This window comes from Mustela putorius, unplaced genomic scaffold (genome assembly GCF_011764305.1).
Source record: "Mustela putorius furo isolate JIRA1106 unplaced genomic scaffold, ASM1176430v1.1 tig00003834_pilon_pilon_pilon, whole genome shotgun sequence".
NCBI lineage: Eukaryota > Metazoa > Chordata > Mammalia > Carnivora > Mustelidae > Mustela > Mustela putorius.
Window position 1 is genome coordinate 99,556,017 of NW_025421987.1, and position 21,551 is coordinate 99,577,567.

Genomic DNA, 21,551 nt, shown 5'->3' on the forward strand with positions numbered 1-21,551 from the left:
TTGGCATCTGTTCAGACGCTATCTCTGCTGAGAATGAGGGAAGTAAATTTACCTTAAATGTCACAGCTCGGTTATATTCAGTATGAAATGCACCATCCCTGTCAAATGAGGAGAAAAAGGTGTTAACTTTAAGAATGGTTGTGAAGATACATACCTTTGGTTTCCTGCAGCATCTCAGTAACATTCAGCTATTGAACACGGTTCAAGATTTAAAGAAAGAAAAGAAAGAAAGAAAGAAAGAAAGAAAGAAAGAAAGAAAGAAGAAAGAATGAACTGTAAACACAGGGAAAAAATATCATTCTGAAATAAAATTAACCTAACTAAAAACCACCATTCCCTGAGAATACCAATGAAAGCTTTCAGCACTTACTTGGAAATTGGAAATGCCCACAGGTACTTACTGGTAATGGAATAATTCAACCTTTTTGTCCTTTGGGCTCAGGTCAACTTTCATCTTCTTGCACAATTTTCTACTCTCGGCATCACTGAAAGACACAAATGTCGGAAGCCATTTGTTACTGAAGGTCCTCACAAAGGTGTTGTCAGAGTAAAATTTGCTGTTGGTCTAAGAAAAGCCTGGTACCTTAGAATTCTCAACAGCAGGTAAGGCCCTGATGGCAGATGCATATTCCAAGGACTGGAAAAGGAGGGTAGCCAACGGGAGAGAGGCTCAATCAGGAAAGAGACAAGCAGATGTGGAGAGTGTCTCCCTACATGTGAGGGGATAGCGTGGACAGCTCTCGACAAAGCCAGGGCCCAGCAGCACAGAGGGTGGGCAGCCCATTCTAAGAAGAAAACAAACTATGGTATACATATGTGGTCCCCATCTCGGTTGCTCATCAGAATCATCTGGGGAAGTTTAAAAAAAAGACGGATTAGCCCAGCCCTCCCCAGATCATTACTTCAGACTCTCTGCCTCAGGGCCATGCCAGTTTTTGTTTTTAAAGCACCAATGTGTGCCATATGCCACCTGCTAGACACCATCTGACCAGGGTAAGAGGAAGACGTTCTACAATGCTGACGAAGATATGAAATTGGACCAGGTTTGACCAAAGCCACCGGGAGAGAGGAGCGAGCTTCTGCCAAGTGCAGCATCTGCAGTATCTACACTCTAGCAATTCTCCTACGAAACATCGATGGCATCCGTCCCATGCCATCAGTCCCCTGCCATTGATGGCTTACAGAGTGCTCATGCCTGATCTCACCTGACCTGGCTTTCTTCCTGGAAGATCAATGGATTTCAAAATGGGGTCCCTGGACCAGCAGCATCAGCACCGCCCAGGAATCTGTTAGAAATGCAAATTCTTAGCCCCATCCCAAACCTACTGAATCAAAACTCTGTGGGGACTTGAGCGAGTGTGTTTTAAAGAGCCTGCAAGGTGATTCTGATGTAGGCCCCTGTCCTGTTTGGGCTCTTCCTCCTCTCCCCAATCTCTCCAAGGTCTGGTGTCCCCTGTGGCCTCCACCAGCTGCTCAGCCGCCTCATCTGACTCAGGGCTTTCCCCATAACCTCACCATACTCAGCCAAGTCTGCCCAGCCAGAGGCAGCCAGCTGCCCCACCCCCGCAGGGCCATCTCCCCAGATCAGCATCGGCTCGGCAAGGGTATGTCAGCCACAGGTCTCCACTGGTTCCCCTTGGCTACACTGCATGAACCACTCTGTTCTGCCGGGAGTGACAGCCACTTGAGAGAAGTCCCTTCATCTCCCACCTGTGCATACATCCCACCATCTTCTACAGCCACTGGCTCCACAGAACTGTGTGCTGGCCTCAGAACAGGCAGATTAAACCATTCAGCTCAGCTCTAAAAGCAACTCCCATCAATGGACAAGTGACATTGTGGCATCTCATTTTCAGTGTGAATAAGCACTATGCAATTCAAGAAGCCTGTCTGACTGGAGAGATGTGTGGGGATGAGAGAGGGGACCACTCTCCCGGCCCGAGCCTAACTCAGGCCCAGGCTTTTCCCTCCCTATCTAGTCTTACCTGGGGCAGGCACCCCTGCAGCCACTGTGGCTTCCAGCCCCAGGCCTGGCAAACAGCGGGGACTCAAACGAAATGCATGATGAACTCCAGAATGAAAGGCTAATTCACATGACAGTGGTTGCTCCCCCAAGGAGGCAAGGACACTCAGAGACAGGGAATCCCCAGAGAAGGAATCAGCAGGGGCAGGGAGGAGATGCAGATAGGCCAGGATGCAGCAGAAGGCATGGGGAAGGGCAGCCCCCGGAATCCAGGAGCTAGAAAGCCATACCCAGAAGCCCTGTGGGGATGCCATACACACCTCCACTGACAGGAGCCATTACAGCCTGGGCATGTGCTGGCTGCAGAGGCTCTGTAGTGAAGTCAGGCTGAAGGGGTGGGGAGGTCTGTTTCCAGACGACTGCATGTAAGGTGCCCTTTCCCTGCCTGAGCTCACTCCCCACAAGAGAGGACTCCACTCTGGGTGTTTACAACCATTCACGTGGCCCTTGCCTGGTCCAGCTTTGTTCTGCTGCACTCAATTGTTCTCCTGGGTGACCACCTGCCGTTTACCCAACCACAACAAGAAACAGCGGCCAGGTCAGGAAGGGATCTTGAGCGCTCAGGCCTCCCTCAGCCCCATCCCGGCACCCAGCAGGGGCAACCAACCAGCTTGCTTCCACTGCCACACCTGAGGGGGTCGCTCAGACTGCACAAGGCAGCCAATGGAGGGGTGATGTGCCACCCCACGCTGGCTCTCCTCCAGGAGCCCAGCTGGCACCCTCTTCGATGTGACTTTCACAAAGCAGAGTTTAGGTGGAACAGGGCTCAGAGTCATTCGAACCCCAATCCCTGCCTTGATCTGCCAGAACCTGCTCCAAAGAAAAGTCTGGCTGCCACAGCTCTAGGTCCTTGGTGAGCTCAGGACAGGCTCAGGGGCTGATGCTCCAATGCAACCTGCTGGGCTGAGTGGAGCCAGGAGGGTACAGAGGGTCCCCCGCCGGTTCCTCAGCATGGACCCCCAAGCTGCAGCCCCCGCCCCGGTAAAGCAAGTCACAGCTGCCTCTGCCACAGGATTCCTTGTTGCAGACTCCGTGCAATGCGCTTCCCTCTGGGTTGTGATACTCCCCAAGGATCTCCTCCTCTTCCCTGCTCCCTACACTCACAAACGCACATACACAACTGTGAATGCATACGTGCTCAGAGTGGACTGTGGGGAGGTGGCCTCCTGGCCTGTCCGAGCACCTCTGGCCCAGACCCCAGAGCCTCAGCCGAGCACCTTCCTCAGGCCCGCATGCCCTTCCCTATGGTCTTCTGTCTACAGCAGTGTGGCTCCACATCTGACCGTGTCCACTGTCACCCCTGTCTGCTCCGGGAAGGCGAGGGCTTTGCTTGGCTCAGAGACAACTCTGCAGCTGGCCCATAGCGGGCACTCTCCGAAGCCTGAGTGAGCAAGGGAGTGAACGAGGGTGTCTTGTCACTCCTGGGGTAAGGCTCTACACTTCTGGCTCTCTGGGCTCGTCTCCTTAGCGCCAGGAATCCTGCCAGGTGACAATTCCTCATAGTACTTCCTCCGACTGGCGCCCCGTCCTCCTGTTTCTCAGAGTCCGTGTGTATGCGTGTGCGCACACATGCACATGCTAATCATTCAGTACACACAATAAACGTCTTCAAGAGTTCAAGAAAGGCAGAGAAATTACCCAAGCTCAGGACCTTAAAAGGATCTGAGCTGATAGATGAAGCACAACTAATTGATTTATTGGCTAGCTCCCTTTCTGCTTCCCTCCCCCAGCCAGTGAGTGAGGCTCTGGGGGAAAAAACGCAGGGAGACAAAGGCAGCAATCAGGGAAATGAGAGACTTTGTTGGGATAAGGAGGGAGGGAAGCCCAGCACGGATCAGAGAGCGGACTGCTGTGCAAAGGCCCTCACCTGCCATTCCCCACAGTCCTGCAAGAACAGACTGTCAGCAGGTCTGTCTGCCAGGGAGGCTGGAGCCCTGCCTCCCTCTGCTGTTTACTCACCCAGACCCGCTGTGTCCTGTCCCACCCCACCCCCCTTGGCCCTCCTCTCCACAGAATGTGAGGGAAAGATTCCAGAGGCTGCCAGGCCAGAGGGACAAAGACACACACACATGTATTTGTAGGTGTTGTGGGCTGGCGGGCTAGGAGCCCGGTGTGGCCCCCGTGGGGCATGCTGCCGTGTTTACTAGATCTTCCTGTGGGGCACGGTTGTCCAAGAGGCTGGCCACTCTTGCTCCAGGGAATCAGACCCAGGAATGTAAGGTTGGGGGAGGCAGCAGAAAGGAAGAGAAGAAACAAGGTGCTGGAAGCTCAGAGAAGGGAGGCATGCCCTTCCCAAATCACAGCCTATGGAACCACGCCCTCCCTGGAGGAAGGTCTAGCTACCGGTGGGAGGGACTGACAGCTTCTAGATCCCGCCCAGCCATCAGCCAGCCTGTGACCTCTGGTGGGGCCTGTGGTGTCCCGAGCTGCAAAATGTTGGAGCTGCCCACACAAGGCAAATAGAGCTCTTAATTCCTCTGTAGGATCCAATACTACTAACACATAAAGTGGGCTCCCTGTATCCTGACAGGTGCATCAGGAGCCAGACCCCAGGACAGAAGGTAGAGACTCAGAGAAAGCTGAACCTCAGGCTTCTCCCTCCAGCCCCTCAACCGTGTCCTGGCTCAACAAGTCGGCATTCTTAGAGCCACATGGGCAGGATGTGGAACACGCTGTCCCAGCCATGGCGTGCCCGCTGGCTAACCCAGACTTTCCAGGTTCTATAGCCCCCTCAAAGCAGAATAAACCTCTTTCTGCCGGGTCCAACATGGGGGATTCTGAGCAGATGGACCTGGGACTTCCTACAGGAAATGTAAGAAGGGTCTCACGCCCAAGACATGAAGAAAATGGGAGAGGACTAGGAGTGAGTGAGCAAGAAAACGCTGTCAGAGTGACCGCTAGGTGCCACGTACCCAGGACAACCTGAAAGAACGCTGCTGGAGGGCTTGCGGAAGGAGACAGAACAGCCTGGAAGGGCTGGATCTTAAACCTGGACCAGCCTTGGTGGTCACATAGCACCTTCTGATGAGGGACTTGCAAAAACAGGGATCATCCCAGGTTGGCCGTTCTGTATGGCACCTACCTCCAGACGGCACAGGGTGTAAGAAGATCTCCACAGTCCTCTCCTCCCCCTCACCACCCCCCACCAGCCCAGAGATTCTCAGGCTGTGCTCCTCAGCAGGGAGCATGGCCCCCCTCTCCACTAGCATGGGGCGATGTGCCGGAAGGCATCTGAAGCCACAACATAAACACAGCACTTCTCCTGGGAGTCCCCTTTATCCCCTGTTAAGTAGTGTTAAACATGCTTACATATGAAGAAGCAAAAGCTAAATGCAAAGAATTTTTAGAAGAAAACAGAAGACTTCAAAATATGTGATCCCTGCCCTGGAAGACCCCACGGCTTGGATCTGGGAAGCCAGCACCACTCAGGGGGAAGGAGAGCAGATGGGAGAAAGAGAGCAGGGAAGACGGAAACTGCAGCTAGGTAATGGCCTTACACCCTCAGGAAGAGCCGAGAAGTGAGCTCCAGATAGATGCGCAGTCTCGGCCCAGTGAGAATCAGCCTGAGGAATTAGCATACCAGGCTCAGCTCCCTCCTCCTGGCTCCAGCTCAGCTGCCCCCGACAGCAGCTCTCCGCGCCAAGGCCGAGCGCGATGCCAGGCTGCGGGGCACGAGGGGAATACCAACGCCCTCACACACAACCCACTTCACAGCCGGACAACCGTCGCCAGCCAACCCGAGCGTGGCTGCTGAGCTCTGAGCCAGGAGGTGGACTGAGGGGAAGGGAGAGCTGACAAATCCCTGGACAGAAGCCAGACACCCCACAGACACCTCACAGCGACAAGCTTACAGGGTCTGGAACCTGGAAGAAAACCGAAAGAGGGGCACGTGTGACTGCAGCCACACGTGCAAGGGTAGGGAGGGAAGAGCCTGAAAATCAAGAAAAAGGGAGAAAGAAACACCCAGAGAGAAAACAGAGGAGAAGAAAGACCAAAAACCTAGGGGAGGCAGGGACCCAGAGATGGGGAAGAGGCGGTAGAAACTAGCAAGGAAAAGGGAACAAAGCAAGAGAGAGGCCAGCAGCTCCAAGGGAAGGACAGGAGAAACATAGGAGAAGACACCCAGAATGGGGGGAGACACAGAGGAAGACACCCCCCCTCCCCAAGACTGCCACATATTCACGTGCATACACACACAACAAACCTGGCAGTTTCCAGGATTTTCTGAGCCATGCTATTCAGGGATGAGAGCAAACCGGAAAGCCGAACTCCACAGTCCACACAAGATTATCCTGAAGCCCAGAGAGGGGCAGCGACTTGCCAAAGGTCCCACAGCTATTAGCTGTCCATCTAGACTCAAGGCCAGGTCCCATAACCTACAGTCCTATACGTCCCACTGTACCCCAAACTTTTTAAAGGTCAGAGCAAAACAGCCTGTGCACTGGGGCTGACTCTCATGCTCAGAACTTTCTTCAGGGGCATCCTCTCAACACCCAAGGGACCCTCCTCCAAGAAAGCCGTTGAAGAAGGCACGCATGGTTTCTCCCCTCGGCTTCTTCCGGGAAAGCTCAAAACAATCCTGCCCAGATGAAAAGTAACAGGAAAAATGGGATCTCACACTTAAATTACATTCTAGAAAGAATCTGCATTTACGGGCTCCTCACCACGGACCTGGAAAGGCAGCAGCATATATACTATTGTTGCACTTACAGATGAGGAAACAGATTTGTCCAAGGTCATAGGGCTCATAAGTAGCAGAGCTGACCCTTCTACCCAGGCCTCTGCCATTATTCCGCACACATTCAAAGACACTTCACGCCATAGCACTGCCTTCTCTTGCCCTAGGAGGCCTTCTATCCCCATCACCTGCCCTCAGAGGGAGAAAAGCAGAGTGGGCTCTTCACTCAAGACTTTCCTGTCACCCCCTTCCAAGCCCTGGCATCCTCAGTCTAGCCTCCCCCTCTGCTGGCAAGCCATAAGGCACAGTTGGAAAGGAGGAGAGAAGGGGAACCTCAGGAGGGCCCATGCGAGGGGAGGCATGCTCGGGCTGACCACCTGCCATTTAGTAGCTGCTAGGATGAAAAGTGAGCAGACGTTGGCTCCATTCCCCCTGCACACTCCACTGCAGATAATAAGAGGAAGTCCTCCCGCGAGCGCTTCTGCCCATCTCTGATCCTCTCATACAGACTCAAAAACATACACTGAACACATTTAGGACACAATGAGAGCTGTCATCACCGGGCCCTCGGGTCAACGTGGCGGGTTCCCATAATGGTTTATAGGGCATGTTGAGAAGTCTATGACCTGGAGCAGCCGAGCAGGAGGGCAGAACCAGCTCACGCCCCTGGGGAACTCCCTGTGTCATGGCTGTCCCTGAGAACTGCCACCCCCAATGGCCTGCATGGACTAGAGCCCTGGGTTCTGTCTCTTGGGCTGCTCTAAGAAGATCTCACTGCACCCTGCCTCTGACTTCAGATTTGGACCCAGATCCTCCTCCTCCTGCTTCCAACACAACCTATTAGAGCTCCATAACCCATCTACTTATCTCAGCTATTTTAAGAGCCATCTAACATTTCAGTTCATACTTCCTCTTGGAGGGATGAACTGAGTGGCAACTATGTGACACAGTGTGTCCTACTGTCTTAAGGTCACCCCTTTAAGCTCTAAGGTGTCCCCCTAGATTTTCATCTTAGCACATAAGAAGTCACAGGGTTATTTCTCCCACTGGTACTCTTATTGACTCCAGATGTCGTGTCTCCAAGCAAGCACTGGATTCTGATGTTCTAACCTGGTCCCCTTTAGTCCTGCCCCTGCAGCGAGCAGGCAGACTGCTGCCTCCTCGCCCAGCTGCAGAGGGCCCCAGGCCATTCTCGGGGCCCATACCACAGGGAGCTGCCTGCAGGGAAAGCCGGGGCACTTTTAAAGACCGGGTACTCAAAGGTCTTTGCCCCAAACTGTAACTCTGCTTTCACCGTGAAGCTTTTCTCAACCTTTCCAGGCAGAATAAAGGGATACCCCTCACACCCAGAGCCTCTGCTGACTGCACTTCTCACAAGAATTATAATCACTGGGTTCAGTGTCTGCTTCCGCCTCACACGCTGAGGACACTATTATCTATCTGTGTACCTTAAGGCATAAAGGAAGTGCTTAGGAATGTTCCAGGAGAAGGCAGCAACTACATCAAAGCTCTCCTTCCCATTTCTGCCACCTGCAAGACTATGAACTCTCTGGGATAGGCTCTCCTGGTTGGCAGGCCAGTGTCATCTCCAGATACAGAGACTCCACAGTGCCCTGTCCCCTCAAAGAGGCTCTGTCGCTTTGCCAGTCACACAGTGCACTCCTGGGAGAATGCAGGAGACTCAGACACACCTAGGACACAAGAACACTCTTGCACCAACTATGAATTAGAATTAACCAGTGGCCAAGATCTCCCCAAATGTCTGGTGAGCAGTCTCTTCCACTAAAACAACGTTTGAGTAAATCAGGAGGGGTGAGGCTGGAGACAGGAGCGTGCACGCACACAGATACCCCTACGGCAAACAGCACTCAGCTAAGACTTCTCCTCCGGGTCTCATCCAGTGCTTTGTCAGAATAAAATCCCCCTTCAATTTTCACCAATCATGCGGAAGACAAACTTGAGGCCATCAGCTTAGAAATCAGTGTGTCCCAGAAGTTCATGCCCAAAACAGCCGTTTCGAGTTCCAAATGGAGTGGGAGAAGACTGGACTGGAGCGAAGTCTGCAAAGCCCAGTTAACCCATGGTTCGTAGCTGGGCTGTGGCCCGGGCAAGAACAGCTACAAGAAAGGTTAGGAAAGGTTAGGATGGCCTTTGCAGGCCATCCAGGAAAAGAACTGCCTCTTTTCCCAGCAGAGCCCCGCCTCTTCCTCATACTAACAACAGTGCAATATCCTCCTTTCCCTCCTCTTCCCAAGCCCATACCCCTGAGGGACCCGAAGTCCAGGTGACATGTGGCTAGACACAGGGGCTCTGGAAACACCTCCCATCCTCAGTCAGAAGCAGATGTCCGCTGGCATCTACCAAGGGCAACACAGAGCCTTGCATACAGTAGGTGCTCCAAACATACAAAGGACAAACCTGCTCCCGGTTAGTTTTCCCTACGTTCATTCACTCTCTATGTGCCTTTTCTGTACTTAGGCCAATCTATACCAAATTGGGAGCTAATTATATAACGAGGGGGTGTGTGTATGTGCACACACACACACACACACACACACACACAAAGCACAGACAGATGTGGAAATTATTCCTGATGATTGAAAGGAAAGGGAAGCTGAGCACACCCTAGACTCAAACTCCCACACTCGGAAGAATCCGAGGAATTCCATCAAGAAAATTCCATCAAGAAACCCCAGACTCCTACCTGTGGGCTGGTGTCTGATCCTGCCACCTTAACACTGACAAGAAAGTCTCTGGGTAGAGGGAGGTCAGGAAGGAGGAAAAGGAGGAGGAGGAACGGGCAGTGCTGGCACGGGGACAGATAGGGGTGGGCAGGGAGACATGGGTCAGAAGAGAGCACTGGAAGGACAAAGCCACCTATCCGGGCCTGATCTAATGGAGCTACCTCAGAAGGCAAGGCAGCCGTCCCTCAGACCAGCTGATTCCACCACTTTCATGCTGTGGGCATCGGAGAGCTCTATGAATGACCTGGGCTGGGGGTAAAGCCCCTGGTTCTTGCCACAGACCCCTTCTAGGCAAGCCTGCCGGGTGACCCTGAAAATAACGTTGCTCTCAGGAAATCAAGTCCCCCTCTCCCACCCACTGGGAAGAAAAAAATCACATCATACGTGGCACTATGCAAAAAGGGAAGAAGAGTGGTGGGGCTGGAAAGAAAAGGTGGGAAGCCAGAACTGCCCCTTCTCCAGAAAACAGGTGACCCTGCGGTAAGGTGAGAAAGGCTTTCCTACCCCAGTCTCTCCATCACATCCTCTCTCCCAGAGCCTTCATCAGGAACCATTCCCTACCCCACCCAAAGGTGGGGTAAAATCCCCAAGGAGGCCCTGCCCTTCAGCCCCCGTGCCCCATGTCCCCGGACATACCCACAGTCTACCCAGCAGATGGTGCCTTGTCCTTTCACTGCCTGGGCCGCAGTGGATAATAACCTGAGATGACTTTCAGCTGCAGCCTCTGTAAAAAAACAAAAAAAAATTAAACATTTGTGCCCGAGCACACCAGCCATCTTCCCTCAGGAGCAAGGAAGGATGGAGACCTGTCCCAGGGAGGAGGTCTAGAGCACCGGTTACAACACTGACCCTGGGATTAATAGTTCGGTGAGAATTCTTCTCAGAAACCCCTGCTTCCGCCAGCCTCCGGAGCCCTCCTCAAGACACAGAGCCCCCAGCTCACCCCTCCTTTCCACCACACCTCACACCCCATTCTTCTAAGAATCTCTCAGCCAGATGCTCAACTCTCAGTAGAATCTCTGACTCATTACTCTTCTGGGACAAACTGTGAAAATCCTGTAACCAAACGATTACAACTCTATAACTAACACTGGGAACAAGTCTGCCCATTCCACACTCCTCTGTCCTGAAGCCCATGCTGGGAGCTCACAAGAGCAAGGATCAGACTCTTCCTTTACTTGTGCGTCACATCCTCGCCTCAACAGGGGCTCAGGACAGCCTGGTGGTTAAAGGAGGTTTATATGTGACACTAGTCTCTGATGGACCAATGTCAAGTAGATCCGGGTCACAATTCACAGTCCATTTCCCCAGCAGTGACAATAGGGCCATCCCTGGCAGTACCTGGAGGGTCACCTGCAAAAACAGGCACTATGCCTTGGGGACAGGGTGGAGTGAGCATGAGAAAGTAAGTTTGTCACTGGGCCTCTGGGCCAAGTGTCGCAGGCATCTGGGCAAAGCCCTGGAACCTATGGTGGGAGGGCAGGTGCTTGGGGACAGAGCCTCACAGCCAGGATTCCAACATGGCCAGCTTGTGAGGGTCTGTGGCCGGCACCTCGCCTTTCCCCATCACACCTGGGAGCTCACTTGAAGGGCTACCGTGCAGACATCAGGAGCGAGAACAGGTCCGCTGTCCCGCCCTACCGCCCCAAACCATAAGATACATTCCAAAGCCGAGCAGAAAAGATGTCTGAATTATTTGCTTCCACAGATTCCCTTTTCTAGCAGGCATAATGGTAGCTGTTTGTGAATACAAAGCACGCTGAGTCTTTCACAGAAGTGAACAAAAAGGATCTTTCTAGAGAACTGCATGAAGCCACCCGAAGGAGGCACTCCTGGGAACCCCCACAAACCCAACCGGAGGAGGGGGTGCAGCAGAGGGGGGAAAGCCATCGCCCCAACACGCACCGGGGCTCAGATGGGGCTCCCTGGGGCAGCAGGGGAGCTCAACTTGAGCTATATGAAGCACCCCTCTCTGAACCACATCTTTCAGCCGGGGAAAGGAAGATGCTGCTTGAGAGGAGAGAAGTGGAGAAAATCCAGTTACTGCACTGCTCCACAGCCCACTGTGCTCGTCACAGCTCAGGCAGCCCGGGTAAGGGGGCAGGAAGGTAAAATTTTCACATGGGTCCTACTGCCCGGCAGTCCAAGGCGGAGAAGCGCCCAGGAAGCACTGGAACCCCACTGCCAATGAGTGAGCCAGAGGCTGGGTAAGGGGCAGAAGAGAAAGTAAGAGTGGTCAAGGCCCTGCGTCCTGCCCCACAGCTACCCTAATCATCTCCTGATCTCAGAGCCCTACCCCCCCCCCCACCATTGCAGGATTCACACATTTCTTCCTAGGCTCCAGCAGAGGAAATGAGGTGGGGGAAGCACAGAGGGCCAGCTGTATCATCCACCAGCCAGTGGAGCTCAGACGAGTCAGCTAGTCTCCCCCTGCCTCAGTTTCCCCACCAGAAAACCAGACGCTCTCTGACAACCTGCAGTGCCTCCCTCATGGCAAAGGAGCAGATGGGAATGTGTCCCACAAGTTCCCTGTGGAGCCCGTGTAAGGTGATGAGCTCCTGTGATGGGACGGACCCAGAGAAGGGACGGAGCATGTTTTTGCACTGGCAGCCGCATAAGCATCCCAGGAGGTAAACCAGGCTTATTCAGAGCCCTGCACCCCAGGCTTCAGGAGCAGCTCTGCTTCTCCTTTGCCTCAATTTCCCCCTACTCCTGACAATGGAGAAATGCTAGACACGGGCCAGGCTCCCAACAACAGCTCAGGAAGGGTGTGCCAAGCCCTCCAAAGGGCAAGAAGTAGCAAGTGACAGGGTGCTTAGCGGATGCAGGCTTCAGGAGAGACACACGTCCAAAACATCCATCAGCCCCCAGTGCCAATGAGTGTCGAGGATGAACTGCCAAGGAGGACTGGGCCCGGAACTGGCCCAGCCTCTGGCTGCTGCTTCTCCAGGGCACAGAAAACTTGGCATCCTGAGGAGCAGTGAAAACACTTAACTCTGCTGGAACAACATCAACAGTCAGATGTTCGGATATTCGTGGCCAAGAGCTAAGCAAACCTCTCTCCAGCCACTATGCCCTGGCCAGCCTCAAGGTCAGAGGAGGCAAGCCACAGCTCCTACCCCCGCCCCCTAAAACTACTCTGTCCTGCTCCTGGAGCCCACTGCCAACTCCATTCTGTGTTCTGACCCCAGAGTGGGACAGATGGGGACCGGGCAGGACCAGGGCTGCCAACCTGGTGTGTGCTCCCAAACCTGGGACCAAGTCAGCTGACGACAGCCCAGCCCCATCACTGAATCAACACCTCTGGTGAAACATAGCCCGTCGTGGCCAGCCTGCACCTGTCCAGGAAGCCAGAACATCCGTGCCCAGCGACTACCATCCTCCATTCCCCTTCACACACACCCTCTCCCTCCTGATGTAGTGAGGGCTCCAGAGGCTCTACCTAAGAACAACTGATTACAGGGAATGGAAACAGCATCTCAGGAATCCAAAAAGACAGGAACAAACACCCCTCTGTGCCTTTGCTTCATTTTCTGGGGAAAGCTGACAAGCCTGATGACCCTCGGGCCCTCCCTGAATGCTTTCTGGTCCTGAGGTCTCTGCCTCCCACCTGTGCCCCGAACTCAAACCGTCCCATTCCCGATGGATGACCCCCAAAACTAGGTTGGGCACTCACCAGATTTGGAGTAAAGCACCAGCACATTATTCCGGGTCCTGAGAAGTTTTTTCAAGTCCTTGGGGTCAGAAATTCTCTCGATGAGCGAGGAGACCTTTGTGGAGGACAGCCACATTGGCAGGACCACCTGGGGATCGAGAGACCAAGGACCGTGAGCCCCAGCTTCCTGCCAAGCCCAAGGAAGGATGGGTGCCTGCAGACACACTGCCTAGAACCCACTTTATTTCAGAGGGATAAGAACACACCAACCCCTCTCGGGACACTGCATCAACCTTTCCACCTTATTGCTTTGCCAAACCACCAACAGCTCTCCCCCAGGACACTGCCCAGCTCACTCCCAGTCTCCACCTCAGCATTCCTCTTCAGGCCCTTATACAAAGCTATAAGAGCTGCATTCTACACAAGCAGGCTGCCGGATGTACCAGCCACCTACTCAATCCAGACCTCTCTGGAAAGTCTGTATCTGTACCCCACACCGCACTCCAACACCACACACCAGAGCAATGTGCAAACTCCATCCCACCTAGAAGCACTGAAGCACAAATCCACAGAGAAGTAAGATCACTTCTCATATTTAGGATGGGAATGGAAGGTTTTCTGCTTTTCCCACTCAGCCAGTGATCTCAGGAAGCCAGCCAACAAGAAACGAGCAATTCTTCCCAGAGAACCCGGAGAACAACCTTGGGTACTGGAGGCCCCAAGCACCTCTGCAGGCACGAGGAGTGGGCTGGAAGCAGGCTGGGGAGGAAATGTGTTAAAAGTCTGAATAAGGAACAGTCACACAGCAGATCCCCTTACCCAGCCCACAGAGCTGGCCAGCAGCCCCTTGCCTCGTTGAGGGAAAACACGGGGTTACTATATGGAGAGACTGAATAAGAAAAGCTCTGCTGGGAGACACCAGGCAAACAGAAGAAGTATGGTCCTGAGAGAAAACAAGGGGATTAAGGGAAAGTCTGCAAACTGAACCTGGAAATCACCCATCCCCGTGAGCCCCCACTCCCCTGACATCTCCCTTCCCTCTTCCAGAATGCTGCCAGTCTTATTCCCCCAGGCAGGAGATTAGAGAATTTTTCTCTGTGGAAACTGAGGAGCACAAGTAAAACAGCCTAAAGATGGTGTTTTGGAGAGCCTCCAGTCAAACACCTGAGTTCCCACTGAAATGCCCACTGTGAGGCCCTCTCAGTAAACAAGTGCCCTCTACCTCCTCCTCACACTCACAGTCTCCAGTGCATGTGCCAGTGACTTGCTATTCAAGACAGATAACCCAAGTTCTCCAGATATTTGAGGAAAGCCCTCAATACAAAAGACAGGGATGAAAACAAAGTAGAAGAAAGAGGATACTTAGAAGAAAAGAAAAAGAACAGAAAACAGAAAAACTATGATTATTATTCTCAGAGAAATGAAATGCCGCATCCATAAAACAAGAATAGAATGCAGGGCGCCTGGATGGCTCAGTCGGTTAAGTGTCTGCCTTCAGGTCAGGTCATGATGCCAGGGGTCCTGGGATCAAGTCCCACATTAGGCTTCTGCTCAGCTGGGAGCCTGCTTCTCCCTCTCCCTCTGCTGCTCTCCCCTCTTGTGCTCTTCCTCGTACTCTCTGTCAAATAAATTTTAAAAATTAAAAAAATAAAAAAAGAATAGAATGCCACGAGTAATGAACAGTCAAAGAGGATCAGGAAAAACTCTTGGAAAGTAAAACTCTCAAAGAACTAAAAAAATTCCAATAGAGTTGAAAGTAAAATTTTAAAAAAACTCCTAGAAAATAAAATATAAAATTAAGAAATACAAAATAGAAGAAAAAGTTAAGGAAAATAAGAAAATGGATCCATTGAGTGCAAGAGCCAAATTAAAGTAACTCGAGGAAAAGAAACTTAAAAAAGAAAAGAAAAAAAAAAAAACTTCAAGAAAATACCCCAGACTTCAAGAATATAAGTCTCAGTTGAGAAGGTCCCACACAATGAATAAAAAAAGACTCTCACCAAAGAACATCACTGAAAACTTTCAGAACACTGCTGACAAAGAAGAGATTCTGAAAGTTTCAAAGAAAAAAAAACCTACCACACACAAAAAGATCAGGAGTCAAAACTGGCCTAAGACTGCTCATCAGCACACAAGATGACAATGAAGCATTGCCTCCATGATTCTCATGCAACACTATCTCCAACTGGAATTCTATATCCAGCCAAATTATCTGTCAATTATAAGTACAGATTTACTTAGGCTTAAGAGCTCAGATGTGAAAAACTTACCACCAATATACCCTTTCAAAGGAAAATACTGGAAGTCATGCTCTATTAAAACAAATTAGTAAAAAAAGAGAAAGACAGGGAATCTAGGAAACAAAGGATCCCACAAAGGGAGGCAAGAATTACTATGCTGATGGTGAACAGGAGTCCAGGATATATATCCTGTAGACTACACAGCAACCAGCCCGTAATGGAGCAAGGACAAAGAGTTATGGATGAATGTGGCCAATAAAAGGAGGCAACTGATTATCTGATTATCTGATAAGCTTAACTGTATTGATCAGTTAAATAATCTGACCAAAGTTACACAGCTAATAAGTAACAGGGCCAGAACCTGAGCCCTAGTCTCTCTACTGGACCCAATGCCCTCTTAGTCCATTGCCTCTTTGCAGCCAGAAGTCTTGGGCTGCATCTGAGCTCTACCAGCCAGTAGCTAAGATGCCTAGTCCACATCACCTGACCTTTTACAGCCTAGTGCCTTGCATCTGACATGGAAATAATGATACCTCCCTAGTGGGATGGCTGTGAGGATGAAATGGGTAACTTCTCAAACATGCTTTATAAATCATAAAGCACCCCAATGGTATCAGTTACCATAGTATATAATACAATGTCCCATTTCTGCAGAGTAGAAGACCAAAATGTGGCCATATTATAGCATTTCTAAATCTGATCTGCCATTGGAATTCAAACGTTCCTTCTGCCCAGGGTCAAACCATCAAAGAGGAAGAGTTGAGGAACTGTGTCCCTCATTCTGCCCTGCCAGAGCCGGGCAACCCACCTTGAGAGCCCACCAAAAAGTTCATTCCTTATGTTATTACCTGTTATTCTACTGCTCTCAGGTTGCTAATGGACTTTAGACTAAAAACTCCATAGCTCAATACACATGACTGTAGGAAAAAAAGAAAAGAATCTGTTGGAAAAACACACTGATGTTGCTGTGGTTTTAATCCTCAGATAATACGGTAACTTGAGAAAAACAAACTGCCCTTGCCCAGTGCCTCAGTACTTTGCCCTGTAGACCAGCCCTCCTGAGACTGGCAGGCACCTACCCTTGTGGAACAGGGAAGAAGGGGAGGGAAAGGAGCCAGGCCAGGCCCAGTGCCCACCTGTCCAGGCAGTGCAGTGGCACACCGCTGGGCCACTGATAGCAAAGGGTCTACAGCAGAAACCTCAAGAGTCAAGTCCAATGGCATACCCACAGCTTCCTTTCTCTAAAACCCAATCAGTCCCTCCAATCATCTAACCAATAGCCCCCCTCATAGTAAACAAACCACTCTCCAGCCAGCCATCAAAGCCTCTGACCCAACATTTACCCTCACACAGCAGAGAACTTAAGTTCACCCTAAGAAATGCACTGAGCTAACGGAATACTTGAACACTATCACCCAGTATGATGCTAGGGTTTAAACTGGGCACTGCCCGTGGCCAGCCTGGTTTAGAACTCCCTATGGAAGTGTCTCCTTCCCCCTCTCCCTCCATCCCTACCACACCCCTAGACTAAGAACTCTGGAGGGTGGAGCCCAGCATGGTGCCTGGCCCCTTGAAAGCCCTCAGGAAGTGTCTGCTCAGCATCATAACCATGAAGAATCAATGGTCACCACACTCCTGACCTCTACAGAGGAGGTCATAAAGTGAGTCCGTGGCAGCTCCTGCGAGACCCAGGATGGACCACCGAAAGCAGACAGACCACAGGGCAGTCATCATCTGGACTGGAGAATCGTGGGAGAGCATGGGTGGGACCAACTGGGGGGTCTGGAAAGCCTGGCTCAAGAGCCTCATCCGGCCATGACCTTAGACTGGGCAGCCACCAGGGAGGCTGGAGGTGGGAGGACCAGCTGGGCAGCTGCCCAAGGGGATAGAAATGGGTCTACCCAAGAGCCTCAGGGGGAAACAAGAGAACTCAGCAATTATTCCTATGTAAGCAAGGAAGGAAGGGAGAAGAGGCCAAAATGATTCAAAGGGTTCTGGGCTAGGCGTGCACAACGACAGCCAAAATGGAAGAACTAAGCAGTGGTGGCAGGAAAGGCTGTGGTCTTCTGTTGAGAAAGTTGGTAGGTAATACACTCAGGTGTGGACATGTGGCCAGTACAGACATCCTCCAGGCTGGAGAGTGAGCCCTGAGGCCAGTGAAGGCTCCAGGGCCAGGTTCAGAGGGAGACAACAAGGGAACACCTCAGCTGAGGGGAGGAAGAGGACTGAGAGGAAAGTCGGGAAGGAGAAGGTGAGAAGTGCTGCATCAACACAGACCAGGGAGGAGACCCACAGAAAAGGGGGTGATGACCCTGCAGGCAAGGCCATGGCGAAGTCCCCTGGGACATCATGAGTGAACCCCAGCAGTAAGCAGGGAGGGTGGCCAGAAGCCAGCTTGCACACCCAGCCTGCAGTGACTGACAACGGGAAGCCGCACAGGTGACCCAGCCAGTCAGGAGAAGGGTGGGCGGTCTCTCCTGTGGAGGGATGCATGCATGTGGGCACAGGGGAGCAGGACTGCCTAGAGAGGCAGGAGGGGAGGAGATTCAGGAGCAAGAGAGAAAACACAGTCAGCAGAGCCAGATCCAGGGGAAACAGATGGCGCGGTGTGCTAGGAGCAAAGGTGGCAGGCTTAACATCACTGAGAGGGGGAAGGATGAAAGGCCCCCTGGTGCCTGGCCCCAGAGGGACCACCCCCTTAGCTCACAACCAGGGGGCGGCCAGGAGAGGCTCCCTCCCCTAAGCCTCTCCTCCAGCCACTTAACATTCTCCCTTCTCCTCCACTTCCATTCTTTAACCTTTGCAGAGTGCACGCTAACTTCCCTTCCTTGAGACCCCGCTCCAGTGAGCCTTGGATCGCCTTGCCAAGCACCTTCCCACAGACTTCCTAAGTCACAACCCACAAATAACAGCAATAACAACCATGTTAATGGTGCACACACGCTCAGGTTGTCAAGCCTTTGGGGGAGAGGGCAGTATCTGAGAAGCCAGCCACCTGCCCAGCCAGCCACGGAACTGTCCCCGGGTGCCGCAGGCTCTTTACATTCTAAGTCACTAGCTTTGGTGTTAGAGGAGAGCGAAAAAAAAAAAAAAAATCCCCTTTGTCCACCATGCAAACTCCTTCTGACCTTTCCCCATGATTGCTTTCTTTCTGCTCATCATCCCTCAGCTTCAGCAGTGTTTACAGCAAGGCTGGGCTGCCCATCATGGGCTGGGCTGAGGCTCGTAAAACTGCCCCCCACCCACCCACCCAACGCAGGGCAGGCCATGGCTGGAAAGGACAGCTGCCCTCTTTCTGCTGCCCGGGAATCCAGGCCCCCAGTGCCACCCCCGACCCCGTCGCAGTGCACATCCCCTCAGAACACCAGGCACCTCCATCAGAGTAACAGCCACCTCCGCCCTCGGGCCTCCATCCACTGCCTCAGGCCCTCTTCAGCCAGGCAATGGGTCCTCTCATCTTCCAGACGCCCTGAGCGTGCTCCTGCCCGTATCACGGCCAGCCTAGTATCACGGCCAGCCTAGAACCCCACCCTCGTCAGAGTCCCACCCCTCAGACACCAGGGAGAGTGCACTGCTTCTGGAGCCATACAGACCTGGGGTCAGACCCAGGGGCCATCATTTACAGCAACATGACCTCAGATGTCAGTAGCCCTCTCAGGGGGGCATCTCCCCACCCATAAAGAGGGGAGGACAGTACTGATACTCCCTTGTGGGGCTGGCTGAGGTTAAATGAGGGGGAGAAAAGTACATAGAGAACCTAACATAATGCTTGGCACACAGAAGTACATAATAATCATAATTATCTCTATTAGTACTATTAGTGAGACAAATCAGAGATAGAGCAAGAACAACAGTGAAATGGGCACCACCTCTTCCTCTCCAGGGCCTTGGCTGCAATCAGGCAAAACAGCAAGTCCAGGCAGGAAAGGAGCATGCACGTACACACACTCAGGATGTAAAACCTGAAATCATCACCCATCCACATGGCAACCCAGACCAGGAGCCCACGCAGCACAGGCAGAGTGCTCCTTCCAGATTTCATGCCCATTTGCCCCTCACCAAACCCAATAACTGGGGACTAGCTTCAGCCCACGAAAAGGAAACAGGCTCAGCAAGGTTCTATCACTTCCCAAGGTCATACAGTAGGTAAGCAGCAGAGCAGGGACTACACCTCGGGTCTCCCAGCTCCTGGCCAGAGGAAGTTTATTTCTCTCAACCCTATGAGCTCCCTGGACCCATGCAGAAAAGGAGCACCTCTTTCCCAAGCAGGGCCTTTTGGAGAAAAGCCCCCAACTTCCAGAATCCCACAGCAAGAAGGGATTTCTAAACTTCTGCTTCCTGCAAGCCCACAGTGCACAGTTGTCTGTCCTGGTTCTCAGTTTGCTGGGGCAACTAGTCCAGATCCGCTGCTCATCAGAGGTCATGTGCAGGAGTTTGTGCCCCTTTCCAGCTCCCTCTCTCCCTGACCCACAGCACGCATAAGCTCATCTCTCTTCACTTAACCTCACCCATGATCCCTACCAGACTAACGAGATAAAGAGCGATACAATTCTTGAAAATAACAGGGAGAACACTCCTTGCCACATCACACCCTCAGCTTTAAAAAGCTCCAGCTCTCTGGGGTGCATGCCGGTACCCTCATGTTCCCTCCAGCCAGGGAGGCTGGTGTTACAGATTCACTCCTCAATGCTGACCACGAAGCTGGAGGTATTCCGTTATGTAAAAGCAGTTTGCTGAAGAAGGAGGATTTGAAGACAGAAGTTTAGCATTTAGGAAAAAGGGTGGAGGTGGGACTTGACCTTTTTCACTCTGTCACCTGAAAAAAGATACCCTTCTTATGTTGGGAGCTGTGAAGAAACCAGTTTAATTTAGTGTAACCCACATTTGGCTCAAAATAGTTTTCAAATGTCAGAATCTGAAAGTCTAGACTCTTAAGAAGCTGGTGGTAAAGGAATCCAGGAAAAAAATGTTAAAAACAGATGACCTGAACCCAAGATCAGAGAACTTGAGGTGGCTGAGAATTTAGAGGGGAAGGTTCGGTGGAAACAGCTAGAAACCCAAGTTTTGCACTAGCTTTATTTACTGATTGTGTGACCTTGGACAAGTCCTCTCTATTCTCTAAGTTCCTGTAAAAGGAAGGGGCCAAAAGTGATTTTTCCAAAGCTCTTTGCAACTGTGACATTGTGGTAAATCCATCCTCATGACCACTACCAGAGAGTACCTCAAAGTAATTATACCTTGTGAAAAAAACCTGCCAAATTTCTCTGAATATATGTCCACCCACATTAAAAGCCACTCCTCTCAGTCTCCCTTGCAGCAAGTGTAGCTATGTAACTAAATTCCAGCCCTTGGAATGTAAGCAGAGGAGTCATGTGCAAATTTTAGGAGCTGTTCCTAATAGACATCTATGTCTTAGTCCCCTCCTCCCCCTGCCAGATGGAATCTGGACAAGATGGCTGGAACTCAGGCAGCCACCTTGAGACAATGAGGAGAATGGATCTATTAAAGATGTATAGTAGTACGATAGAAGTACCTGGGTCTCTGACTTCCACGGGTATATACTGGCCTTAGAACACTGCTTTCTAGGCTTTGACATGAGTGAAATATATGATCTTTGTAAGGTACTATCATTCTGGGTGTTCCGGCACACACACAAATAGATCTTGAGGATCTATTGTGGAACAAAAGCTTAAACTAGAAAGAAATATTAACACCTGCTCCAGTTGGGATATTTCAAAGTGTCTAAGGCATTAAATCATGTATTATACTTCAGATAAATTGCTATAAGGAAGGAGACAGAGAAAGTACCAAAGGCTTGATCTACTGTGATCTACTTGATCTACTGTGTGCTTCATTATGTCTGTTCCAATCATGTGTATTGGTCAGTTAGTGACAACTACCCACAAATGAAAGGAAAATTAGCTAGTAGCTCTTCAGTTTCCTAGCAACCTCGGGCTTTTACTACTAAGAAGTGGGGTCACTGCAGGAGACCAAAAGGCCTTGCACTTCCCAGACTAGAGTAGGGCTGATCAGTTTCCCCGATACAGGACTCCTCTCCACATTCCTCACATGCCATATGCAGCCTCCAGGTAACCCTCCAGACCAACGACTCAAAGCTGGATGCTGTTCAACGTAGTGGGTCCCCAAGGCTTTGGGAACTAAATATTCATACGTCCATGCCCTCCACACTACCATCTCGTCCCAGATAGCT

At 51.6% G+C, this 21,551-nt stretch overlaps 1 protein-coding gene across 2 annotated transcripts in view; it reads right to left on the bottom strand.

Moving 5' to 3' along the window:
* The window catches only part of PDIA5 (protein disulfide isomerase family A member 5), a 91,662-nt gene that overhangs the window by 57,667 nt on the left and 12,444 nt on the right, over nt 1-21,551 (bottom strand). For both annotated transcript variants that reach the window (XM_004745444.2, XM_045088821.1), the window contains exons 2-5: nt 13,122-13,248; nt 10,082-10,169; nt 402-485; nt 53-98 (exon numbers count right to left, since the gene is read on the bottom strand). In XM_004745444.2, coding sequence (XP_004745501.1) covers nt 53-98; nt 402-485; nt 10,082-10,169; nt 13,122-13,248 — 345 coding nt within the window. The remainder of the gene's footprint in view (nt 1-52; nt 99-401; nt 486-10,081; nt 10,170-13,121; nt 13,249-21,551) is intronic.